The sequence below is a fragment of the Schistocerca piceifrons genome, chromosome 7 (genome assembly GCF_021461385.2).
Source record: "Schistocerca piceifrons isolate TAMUIC-IGC-003096 chromosome 7, iqSchPice1.1, whole genome shotgun sequence".
Classification (NCBI taxonomy): Eukaryota; Metazoa; Arthropoda; class Insecta; order Orthoptera; family Acrididae; genus Schistocerca; species Schistocerca piceifrons.
Genome location: NC_060144.1, coordinates 72,352,078 through 72,365,294, shown reverse-complemented (window position 1 = coordinate 72,365,294; position 13,217 = coordinate 72,352,078). Strand labels below are relative to the sequence as shown.

The 13,217-nt window shown below is 45.1% G+C and overlaps 1 protein-coding gene across 1 annotated transcript in view; it reads left to right on the top strand.

Moving 5' to 3' along the window:
* The first annotated feature begins 1,179 nt into the window (after positions 1-1,179).
* Positions 1,180-13,217, top strand: part of LOC124805427 (odorant receptor Or2-like) — a 49,213-nt gene continuing 37,175 nt past the window's right edge. The window contains exons 1-3 of the mRNA XM_047265988.1: positions 1,180-2,009; positions 9,651-9,750; positions 10,134-10,238. Of these exons, the coding sequence (XP_047121944.1) occupies positions 1,180-2,009; positions 9,651-9,750; positions 10,134-10,238 (1,035 nt within the window). The remainder of the gene's footprint in view (positions 2,010-9,650; positions 9,751-10,133; positions 10,239-13,217) is intronic.

Sequence of the window (13,217 nt, the reverse complement as noted above, 5' to 3'; positions counted from 1 at the left end):
GGGACTATTTCCAGAGCACTGTTACTGATGTCATACCGGACATGTACTCTGGATAAGGTTACACACTATAGCAGTTTTCAAGTACGACTTGGACTGCGTTTGTCGTTCCCCCCCCCGGCAGGCCCCGCCGCCGGCGATGGCAGCCGCCACCCCCTGGTCGGAGTCGGCGCTGCGGCTGAACGCAGAAATCGGTTGGAAACTTTCCTCATATCAGCACGTTGTAGGTGTCGCCACCGGCGCCAACCTTGTGTGAATGCTCTGAGAAGCTAATCATTTGCATATCACAGCATCGTCTTCCTTTCGGTTAAATTTCGCGTCTGCAAAGCGGTATCTTTATGGTGTAGCAATTTTAATGGCCAGTAGTGTAACTACCTGCTACAATGTGCTATCTACTTCTACATCTCACGCGATTTTTGATGAGTGAAACTCACAGTTACACTGCATGTCTTTGTTCATTCATGGATCAAAATTCTGCACTACTTGGGGACTATTTCCAGAGCACTGTTACTGATGTCATACCGGACACGTACTCTGGATAAGGTTACACACTATAGCAGTTTTCAAGTACGACTCGGACTGCGTTTGTCGTTCCCCCCCGGCAGGCCCCGCCGCCGGCGATGGCAGCCGCCACCCCCTGGTCGGAGTCGGCGCTGCGGCTGAACGCAGAAATCGGTTGGAAACTTTCCTCATATCAGCACGTTGTAGGTGTCGCCACCGGCGCCAACCTTGTGTGAATGCTCTGAGAAGCTAATCATTTGCATATCACAGCATCGTCCTGCTGTCGGTTAAATTTCGCGTCTGCAGAGCGGTATCTTTGTGGTGTAGCAATTTTAATGGCCAGTAGTGTAACTACCTGCTACAATGTGCTATCTACTTCTACATCTCACGCGATTTTTGATGAGTGAAACTCACAGTTACACTGCATGTCTTTGTTCATTCATGGATCAAAATTCTGCACTACTTGGGGACTATTTCCAGAGCACTGTTACTGATGTCATACCGGACACGTACTCTGGATAAGGTTACACACTATAGCAGTTTTCAAGTACGACTCGGACTGCGTTTGTCGTTCCCCCCCGGCAGGCCCCGCCGCCGGCGATGGCAGCCGCCACCCCCTGGTCGGAGTACGACTCGGACTGCGTTTGTCGTCCCCCCCCCCGGCAGGCCCCGCCGCCGGCGATGGCAGCCGCCACCCCCTGGTCGGAGTCGGCGCTGCGGCTGAACGCGCGGGTGCTCGCCGTGGGCGGGCTGTGGCGGCCGCCCGGCTGGCGCGGCTGCGCGCTCTCCACCTGCTGGTCGCTGTACGCCTGCTGGGCGCTGTGCACGCAGCTCAGCTTCCTGGTGGCGCAGGCGCGCGCGCTCTTCCACTTCTGGGGCGACGTGGGCAAGGTCACGCACGACGTCTGCCTCATGATCACCGTCGTGCTCGGCCTCATCAAGTCCTACGTCTTCTGCCGGCGCAAGGTCGACTTCTTCCGCATCGTCAACAAGATCGACTCGGCCAGGTCCGAGCAGAGCAAGTGGGCCGACCCGGAAGTAATGTCCATCCTTAGCGCGTCGTACAAGTCGGCGCGCAACGTCACCCTGTACATGACGCTGCTGGGCGGTTCGTCGCCCGCCGTCTGGGCCGTCACGCCGACCGTCATGAGGAGGCTGCACGTGGGCCCCCCTGAGCGCGAGCTGCCGGCCACCGCGTGGTACTCCAGCCGCGACACGGAGAGCCCGCTGTACGAGCTGCTCTGCGTGCTGCAGCTGTTCAGCATGCAGTACAGCTTCTTCGCCGCCGTCTGCCTCGACTTGTTCTTCGTCTCCATCATTATCCACATCGCTGCCCAACTGCAAGTTCTTGGCGTCAGATTGCGTCGCATCGGAGAACTTTACGACAAACGATCCACCAGCTCGAGAAATTCTCCTATATTCCGACGACAAGTTGAGGTCGGATTTTCCGAAGAGGAAAACCAGTGGGTGGATTTGCGCACCTGCATTCGGGACCATCACGCTATAATAGAGTGAGTATTTAATTTAAAACATACAAATCAATCAATCATATGTTTTTAAATTATAAACGGTTTCGGCTTTACATCCGCCATTAGATTCGTGAGAGGAAAATAAGAAAAGGGGATGCGGTTTATGCGGACATAATATGAACAGTTGGTCTTTTAATGTTTTGCTATTTTGTGCACGATTAACTAGTTGTCAGGACACTGCAGGCTTATTATGAGACGGAGGTGCCACGGGAACATCATCTGAACCATTGCAACAAGACGCGGTCGAATCCTGCGTAGTCGTCGAATATGGGGTGTCCAGTAAACCTGCTTTCTCGGACCACTGGATAACAATTGAAACAAATAGTATTAATGAGTTTTATTACGAAAAGTAATTCACAAAAAAATGGTTCAAATGGCTCTGAGCACTATGGGACTTAACTGCTGAGGTCATCAGTCCTCTAGAACTTAGAACTACTTAAATCTAACTAACCTAAGGACATCACACACATCCATGCCCGACGCAGGTTTCGAACCAGCGACCGTAGCGGTCGCGCGGTTCCAGACTGTAGCGCCTAGAACCGCTCGGCCACTCCGGCCGGCCAAAGTAATTCACAATACTTAACAATGAGTAATGCACAGATGTGTAACTGCCTAACAAATGCGGACGAGGGACAGACTAGCAAGCTGGGTGGGAGAGACTGACTCAGACTGACTGACTGGCGAGCTCATAGCGCCCCTTTAACGCACGTGAACAGGCAACCTTTCCCCTCTCCCACCAGAGGGAGACACCAAAGCTGCGATTGCCACAGCGGCGCCACCGCCAGAAACTGAAGGCAACTGCTCTACACTACGCGCTGCGGCGCGCTCTTCAAAACAGCAATTTTTACCACGGCTCAACCTCCTCCCCTCAAACTAGAACAGGCGCCCGAACTCAGAGACTTCACCTGGCTCAAATGGACTCGATATTCCCTTCCGATCTGATCATGTCTGACTAACAGGTTAACCGGCCCCAACACACGAAGCACCGTGAATGGACCTATACAGCGGGCTGTGAACTTCCCTACTCGGCCCCTCATCCTTCCTCGAGCCTGAAAATTCTTAATATAGACTTGATCCCCCGGTTTTCCCCGATACGGACGCCTATTGCCGTTGTACCGCACGGCTTGACGACCATGGCCAGCCGCGTTATTGCGACGAGCCCGATTCCAGTTCCTTCTAATTAACCCCGGGGATACCGGCTCACGGAGTAAGTCTTGGATGCGCCACAAGTTAGACAAAGGCGAATTGATAGGATACGCCAATAAGAGAGAGGCCGGAGTAGTCTTCAATGCCTCATGAACCGCAGTGTTAAACGCAAAATTAATCCAGGGCAAGTTTGTATCCCACTTACTCGGTTTGACTTGATGGTAAATTATTAAAGCTGATTCTAGGTTGTGATTCACACGTTCATCGAAGGACCCCTGAGGGTAATACGGTGTTGTGTTTATGTGCTTGATGCCATTCCCGAAACAAAAGGCATTAAAGTTATCTGACACAAAAGCAGGGGCATTATCACTAACCACGCTCTGCTACCAGTAATGAACCGTGATTTGTTTTCAAAGAATATTCTTAAGAATTTATTTTATTTACTAGTGATTTATCAAGAACATTAACACATTTAATCACACTGTGTAAGCATGGAAGTAGTTGCCAGGGAGTAACTGATGAAATCATAACCAAATTCCTTGTAACAAATGGAAATTTTGTTCACTTTAATAGTGCCTGAAAGCATTTTTTAAAAGAAACAGATTTGAAATTATAATCAGAAATCGCCCTCTAAATATGAAAGTTACAATTTATTCAGAGGCAGAAGAAATAAGTTTTGACACGGCCTTAGTTACGACCGTTCACAACAACCTCTGAAAGGCTACACTTGTGCAAATCTGCAACTCATAAGATAACTTTAAACTCAGAGTTTTAACAATTTTCACAAGCACACAAACTATGCACCTCCCGTAGGAGGGATGGAAATGGTACAAAACAAAAAAAAAAAAAAAAATGGTTCAAATGGCTCTAAGCACTATGGGACTTAACATCTATGGTCATCAGTCCCCTAGAACTTAGAACTACTTAAACCTCACTAACCTAAGGACATCACACAACACCCAGCCATCACGAGGCAGAGAAAATCCCTGACCCCGCCGGGAATCGAACCCGGGAACCCGGGCGTGGGAAGCGAGTACGCTACCGCACGACCACGAGATGTGGGCTGGTACAAAACACTAACAATTAAAATATTAACCTTGCCAGCGAAGGTGCTACTTGATTTTAACTTCTAAGAAAAGTCTTACGGTGAAAGAATGGCAACATTTTGTACTAAAATGATCCTTTAAATAAAAGTCCATGAAATGCAATCTTATATAAAATTTTACAAGGTTGGCCAAACAATAGTTAAGATGCTCTACAGTACACAGATACCGCCTATCAAGATCAAAGGCAATAAATCAAAGTTTCCAAAGGTCAAAACATATTTCAGGTACTAGGCCGTTACACTCCAAGCAATAGATTCGTTAACACTCCACATCCGACAAACATGACAGAGGCAGCTACTAACGTACGGTAGATTGATAGGGAGATTACCGAACAACCCGAACCGCAGGTTGCTCTAACCCGCCCCTACTCCACAAGGGAAAAACGGACCACCCAATTTATAAACAACCACCTTCTCGCGGGTGGGCAAACGGAGTAGAATGGTGAGACGACCCCAAAGCAAAACGGCTGGTGACCTCACCAAGAAAACAAGTAGAATTTAACAAGAGTAAATCAAATAACGTATCACCAATCACTTAACTTCTAATAAAATGCGTTTTCTCGAGAAGACGTGGCGCAGCACCCCCGAATCGCTCTCCCGAACCGTCCGCTGCTAGCAGCTTCAAAGGACGCAGGAAGGCGCGCCGATCTCCCGTCTCACGGCGTCGCAGCTCACACCGGCCAGACTGATGTCGTGGGTTGACTCCTCTTGCTCTCCTGTAGACCGCGAAGTCACTACCCCTCGCTATACACCGCGGCCCACTGGACTCACGTGGCAAAGTCACATGCGCCGACGCTCAAGAGGGACAAGTCATCTTGTGTCTCAGTGCGTGACCGACCAACCGATCGATCCAACCGCCAATGACCATTGCCTGAGCAAACTCGAGCAGACTGGCGGCCTAACGCGCAGACTGAGATGCAGGAACTAAACCCCGACCGGGGTGGAAAGACTCTCATTTTGCTGGCTTTAAAGGTTGTTCCGAACGACGGACATACTAGCACACCGAACGACAGACAGACACTAACTGCCTAACAAATGCGGACGAGAGACAGACTAGAAAGCTGACTGGCGAGGTCATTGCGCCCCTTAAATGCACGTCAACAGGCAACCTTTCCCCTTTCCCACCAGAGGGAGACACCAAAGCTGCGATTGCCACAGCGGCGCCACCACTAGAAACGAAGGGTGACTGCTTCACACTACGAGCTGCGGCGCGCTCTTTAAAACAGCAATTTTATACCACGACTCAATTGCGAAAAGTAATTCACAATACTTAACAATGAGTAATACATAGATGTGTCCCAAGCAATGGGCGATAGACAAAATAAGTAACGTTCTTCGGTATAACATGTCCGAGTTTGAGCTACATAGTATGTACGAGCAACGTAATGAGCTGTGACGCTTCTATTCAGGTCGTTGGCCTTGAAGATTCTCGTGGAACTGGGCCCATAGATACCGCTGCTGTAGCGTTGTCGTCCTGAAGAGGGGCCAGTCAGTGTGCGATTGCTGACGTCATCCTCACAACCCTCTCTGCTCTCTCGTTTCCAGTCTTTCGTGCCGGCGCTTGACTTACGCCTTTAACAGACGCTATGTTCGACGGTGCTGCTACAACAATGGAAGTTTTTAAAACGAAAAGTTGGTTTTGTTTTAGGATACTTGCCTTGCACTGTATCGTGCTGTCCGTGACAAATTCACACTGACACGCACACACACACAGTATTTAGCCACACCTTTTCAGATTTCCTTGCAGTAAGTAAACACTGAATGTCGATATAAACAATGCCGGCTATGCTACACATCACACTTGCCACGTCTCGATCTTTTAGTAACGATGCATTGCGTTACAAAGTTTTTATTTCCACGGTTGCGTAGTGAAAGTAAGCAGACACTGCTACTGCAGTTGTGTTCGCACGTTGACAGTATACACGTAATACGGATCGAAATGTTACACGAAAGATAAAGACTTAAATATGTGCTACATAATTAAAGTTTCTGCCAGTTACTGGCATATGTGAAAGAGCTTCTATTCTTACTACCATGTGAATATATATAATAAAAAGCAAAATTGATATTAGTAAAGAGAGTGCTACTAATTGTTCTTGCTCCAAGACCATAGCGTATACTTTCCCATTGTCCAGGAAATGTTCCCTTAGCACTTCCATATGATGACTGGACCACTGTGCTTTGAAAACTAAAATAAGTTGTGGCCGAATTCTAAAGACTGAATGCTTGCATATGATGGGTGTTCAATAAGTTATGCAACACTTCTTTTCTCGGCCAATGAAAAAATGAGGAATTTGGTGTGGTACATCGTGGAATATGCATGCTTCAACCCCAAGTTTTCGTAAAGTTCCGACAGGTGGAGGCGCTGTACATAGATTTGAAAACGGCGTCTTTAACGCAGCTGCATTACAAGCAGAGAGCTGTCATTGAGTTTCCTTTGGTGGAAAACTGGAGCATAACAGATATTCATAGGCACTTGCACAATGTCTACGGAGACCTGGCAGTGAACACATGCGCAATGAGTCATTGGGCGAGGCGTTTGTCATCATCGCAACAAGGCCTCGCAGACCAGTCCGATAACTCACGTGCTGGCTGGCCGTACACAGCTGCCACTCCTGTAGTGGTGAAACGTGCGGACACTCTCATTCGAGTCCCTCCCACTAAGGTAGTGTAGGGCTGTCACATTGAATGGAGTAGTGTTTAAATATAGGGTTTTGTAGGCAAAAGAGTTAGGAATAGTTCCGTGAACTGATTAAAACCACCCTGCTTTCAGGAAAAATGTGTTGCGTTCCTTATTTAACGCATCTCGTATTATACCCATATACGTCGACAATTAAAAGTCATAGTTTCAGTTCACAATCCAAAATGGGTATAGTGGAGAAGCATAGCTATTTCAATATTTTTTACAACATGAACACGAACCTGTTACACACAAACACAGGAAAAATGTAAATCTGTACCATAAACAAAGAAGAGACACAGAGAATGCCTACACGTAACGTGAAGTGACTAACAGAAAGTGTGATACTCGGATAAGCAGCGGTGGCGCTGCTTATAGAAGCAAATGTTTTCCACGAGTTTCTTGATAACTGGGTGGCCATCCTCTGTGGCCGAGCGGTTCTAGGCGCTTGAGTCCGCAACCGCGCTGGTGCTACGGTCGCAGGTTCGAGTCCTGCCTCGGGCATGGATGTGTGTGATGTCCCTGATGACCACAGATGTTGAGTCCCATAGCGCTTAGAGCCATTTTTTTATACCTGGGTTCACATCCTTTGTGAAATTTTTAAATGAAATTATTCCACTTACGGCTGTTAAAACTTTTTACTGCGATTGAAATTTCGAAAAGTTGTCATTTTCAAACATTGTGATATAATAAATTTAAATTGGATTGTTTACGTAATTGTTTCACCGGCTCCATAACGTAAATGGTATATGGAATAGCTAATAAATTCACAACACCTCATGTACCTATTCATACAGAGCATGGCACAGCTTTATATTACTGAGTTGACTTCAACATCCCACATTGCTTGAAAATGACATGTCGAAATTGCAGTCGCAAAAAAAAAAAAAAAATAAATAAATAAATAAATTAACAGCCTTAGGCGCAATGATTTCATTTGAAAAATTTCTAAGAGTAGCTGAATATCAAAAGCTGTAGTTAAAAGCGTGGTTTTCAGTTACGCGTGAAATCCATAAGGGTCCACTTAAACACAAAGAGAGCAGGAAGCTTTGTAGACCGACGCGGAGAGACAAGGGAACAGGCAGCGCGCAAGCGTTCCGAATCAGTCGACTACTGTCGAAGTTGAACAGTAGTGCCAATGACGACCAACTGTTCCTTTATATGCACTCTCATCGAGGAAGTGAAAAGAATATTCAGATAATATTTGTAGTCAACGAAGTGTCTGTTGTGAATTTACAACGAATCTTTGTCTTTTGCGAACCCATTCTTCTGTGACTTTCGTATGTCTCGTGAACAAGTCGAAAGTCTGCGGAAGCTATCTCAACCGAAAACATTAACTACCTCCGACCATATTTTGCTAAGATAATTTCGTGCACGATGTAGAAGATTCGCTCTAAAACAGGTTGCACAACATTCATACAGTCCCAGTCTCTTCCTAAACAACTTCCATATTTTTCGAACCCTGAAGAATGATATTCGTGAGGTGGATTTACTTAGGACGAAGAGGTTCACGCCTGGATACAATAATGGTTCTGAACGAAAACCGCAAACATTAGATTGTCCTCATATTCCCACCTGTTACACAGAAACAGACACTATTGCCAAAGGTGCATGTGGTTACCAAGCAACCGATTTCACCCATCAGCGATTCATCACAGCGAATCACGCACTCTTTTACAACTGCGTTCCTCCATTCGGCCAGCGTCTCATGCATTGGTCACAAGTTACTGTAACGTCTGCACATTACTGGAGGTTAGGTATACATTAATTGCATCCAGTTTTCTACGGCTCATGCGACGGTGCTCATTGAAACATTTCACGGGTGACGGATTGGTGACGGAGGTTCGGTAGCATTTTCTCCCGTTCACCGGATCCGAATCTGTCGGATCTGTGGCTATGTGGTAGTTAAAGGAGTTGATGTGTGCATAAACCGTCGATCATGTGTAGACGTTAAGGGAGCGCATGACTACTGTGTATGATGCTATACGAATGGACGTTGGTGTGGCTTATCGTGAAGATGAATTGACAGGTTGGAGTAATGCATACCTGTCTGATACACGAGAAGTATTGAAAGTGTCATGTACTCCTGCAGGAGATAGTGATAGTCAAAACTACGTGCGACAGATTAGTTCATAGTGGATTCTTGCTTGCGTCTATTTCATTTTACACTGCTGTTTAACCTACCACAACACTTAACCTTTCGGTTCCGTCTCACATTTCTCACACTTGATCGCCATGGTACGTGCAGAGAATTACAAGCTGCCAGCTGCCCATGCGAGAAAGAGCCGTCTTGAGAGGACATCCATCTTGTGTCCGACAGGGACGCCGTAGCGTCCAACACAGAGATGCAGCCCGCTCCCTGTTTGAGAGGACACGTTGGTGTTGACGTCCATGTTCATGTTCTAGAACTTCTGATAATGGGCTTGTTCCTCCTTTCCACTCTCAGATCTCATAATGGCTGTAAGTACGAAACCACTTATCACTACAGATAAATACAAACTTTAAGAGGACTGCAAACTCTACAATTTATGTAAATATTCACGGCACGCTGTCCTCCAAATGTCAAAGCTACCTGACGTCACACAGCTTTTAAAGTTACCATTTGGAGCACTGTAGTCTAACGCAAACAGCACGTTACATCTGCAGCTGAAGTTCGCTACACTGAATTTCTTGTTATCTTATCTTGTTACAGGCTAGTCAAGGAACTAGAAGGTTTGCTGAACATTATTATACTGTTCCAGTTCTTGGGCGCTACAGTTGTTATATGCGTGACGTTGTTCCAGAGTTCAACGGTACGTTTTGTGACTAGTTTCAAAAAGTTAGAAATTCGTTCAGCCATCAAGATGTTTCATTCTAAAATATTTCGGAGATAAAGACGTTTGCTTAATGAACTTCATTTCCATTCGTATTTTCTGTGTTAAGTAAGTGGATAATGCCTCATCTTTGAAATACCAATCAATCACTCTTCTCGTGACTGAGATATGTAAAATATTGGACTTCATTGTGGATATTACATCCGACCCTTATTGCAAAATATACTTACGAAATAAACTAAATTCCTGTTATTCATTTATGTATGGCTTCCTCTTCGGCAATTCTTTCTTAGTGCCATATTAGTAGTGTTAAATGTTTAATTCACTGAATGTAATATTTTTATTTTCTTTAACTTTTACAGAATACTGGCAATGTAATGACATTATTGAAACTCCAGGCGTACCTGATGGTTATTATATACGAAATATTCATCTACTGCTGGTACGCTGATGACATACTATATCAGGTAAACCAGACATGGCTTCACCGGAAACTGTGAGTCACAATAGTTTGTTTTACTTATTTCAGTGTATGTAATGAACGTCTTAAGTAGTCTATATTAGTGTTGTGCCATACTCAATTTGTATGGGTAGTATCTCCATCTACGTCACCCCTAGGCGACTTTACATCTTTTTTTTATCATATATTTTTCTATGTGATGTTGAACAGCTCTCATAAATTGTTGAAAATGCGTTATATAACACAGGACTGTAATACTTCATTACCCAAAAACTTGTTTTTGGTCTGCACTGGGGCCACCTTGGAATTGTAACTGCATTTGTCGATCGTGTATCGTGTAAATGCAACGCGCAACTATAAATTCCAAATACTCCATTGCTGCAACGTGTGTAGAAGATTTAATCCTACAGCTCAGTCTTTTTTTCTGATGGAAGAGGTGATAATTGTTTCCCTTTCTTTTTTTTAGTGTCATCGGTCTTCTCTCAGATACGACGCCACACACGTCAACATCCTCATCGTCTCAGGGAAGCACTTAGGACCAACAATTTCAATAATTTGATGCACATAGCCCAGTGCCAGTGAACCCTACTGTTTTTGCTTCCGTAACTTTTACTGACGTGTAAATTATTCTCAGCTGTCCTCTACCCGGTCCCTTATTCAAGTCAATGTTCTTCAGATAATCCGTTCCCCGCTGATTCTGCTGAGGATCTCCTCATTTATTATTTCACCTGTAGCCCACTGGCCCCTGACTCGTTAAAGAAAGGAACTCCATGAACACAACAACTTGAAACCTGTGCACAAAGAAGTTAATGTGTTCATTATTTTACTTTAAGCAAGTATAGTCTGCATGGTTTAAGAGGTAAAACCGGAATTGTGTCGGTTTTATTAGTTAAGTGTTGTTCACACACGAAATAATTGCGAAACTAAAGATAGAAACTCATAATAAATTAAACCTTTAATTACTTTTCCGGATTGTAAGCGAGAAAAGTGTGGTAAAGGTTAGAAATTTAACGTAGGATAGAAGTTGCTAAGTAGTATCATTATTAAACACTGGATGTGTATAGTCTGGGAAATATGTGCTGAGTTGAAAGCAAAGCTAGTTTTTCATGCATGTCATTGTTTATGACGGCATACTTCCTAAAGGTTGTGTCGTACAATGACGTAATTTTTCTCCTACACATATATATACAGGGTGGTCCATTGATAGTGACTGGGCCAAATATCTCACGAAATAAGCATCAAACGAAAAAAACTACAAAGAACGAAACTTGTCTAGCTTGAAGGGGGAAACAGATGGCGCTATGGTTGGCCTGTTAGATGGCGCTGCCATAGGTCAAACGGATATCAACTGCGTTTTTTTAAATAGGAACCCACATTTTTTATTACATACTCGTGTAGTACGTAGAGAAATACGAATGTTTTAGTTGGACCACTTTCTTCGCTTTGTGACAGATGGCGCTGTAATTGTCACAAACGTATAGCTCACTATTTTAGACGAACAGTTGGTAACACGTAGGTTCTTTAAATTAAAATACAGAACGTAGGTACGTCTGAACATTTTATTAAGGCTGTTCCATTGTGATACATGTACCTTTGTGAACTTATCATTTCTGAGAACGCATGCTGTTACAGCGTAATTACGTGTAAATACCACATTAATGCAATAAATGCTCAAAATGATTTCCCTCAACCTTAGTGCATTTGGCAATACGTGTAACGACATTCCTCTCAACAGCGAGTAGTCCGACTTCCGTAATGTTGGCACATGCACTGACAGTGCGCTGGCGCATGTTGTCAGGCGTTGTCGGTGGATCACCACAGCAAATAACGTTCAACTTTCCCCACAGATAGATATCCGGGGACGTCAGATTCGGTGAACGTGCGGGGCATGGTATGGCGCTTCGACGACCAATCCACCTGTCACGAAATATGCTATTCAATACCGCTTCAACCGCACCCGAGCTGTGTGCCGGACATCCATCGCCATTCTGTCATGCAGTGAAACATCTTGTAGTAACATCGGTAACACATTATGTTAGAAATCAGCATACATTACACCATCTAGATTGCTATCGATAAAATGGGGGCCAATTATCCTTCCTTCCGTAATGCTGCACCATACATTAACCCGCCAAGGTCGCTAATGTTCCACTTGTCGCAGCCGTCATGGATTTTCCGTTGCCCATTAGTACATATTATGCCGCTTTACGTTACCGCTGTTGGTGAATGACGCTTCGTCGCCAAATAGAACGTGTGCAAAATATCTGTCATGGTCCCCTAATTTCTCTTGTGCTCAGTGGCAGAACTGTACACGACGTTCAAAGTCGCCATGCAATTCCTGATGCATAAAAATATGGTACGGGTGCAATCGATGTTGAAGTGGCATTCTCAACACCAAAGTTTTTGAGATTCCCGACTTCCGCGCAATTTGTCTGCTACTGATGTGCGAATTAGTCGCTACGGCAGCTAAAACACATACTTGGGCATCACCATTTCATGCAGGTCGTGGTTGACGTTTCGCATCTGCCTGAACACTTCCTGTTCCCTTAAATAACCTAACTATCCGGCGAACGGTCCGCACACTTGGATGATGTCGTCCAGGATACCGAGCAGCATGCACAGCACACGCCCATTGGGCATTTAGATCACAATGAACACGATATCGACCTTTCCCACAGTTGGTAAACGGTCCATTTTAACGCAGGCAATGTATCACGAAGCAAATACCGTCCGCACTGTCAGAATGTTACGTGATACCACGTACTTATACGTTTGTGACTATTACAGAGCCATCTATCACAAAGCCAAAAAAGTGATCCAACTAAAACATTGATACTTCTTTACGTACTACATGAATATGTAATAAAAATGGGGGTTCCTATTTAAAAAAAGCGCAGTTGAAATCCGTTTGACCGATGACAGTGCCATCTAGCGGTCCAACCATAGCGCCATCTGTTTCCCCCTTCAAGCTAGACGAGTTTCGTTC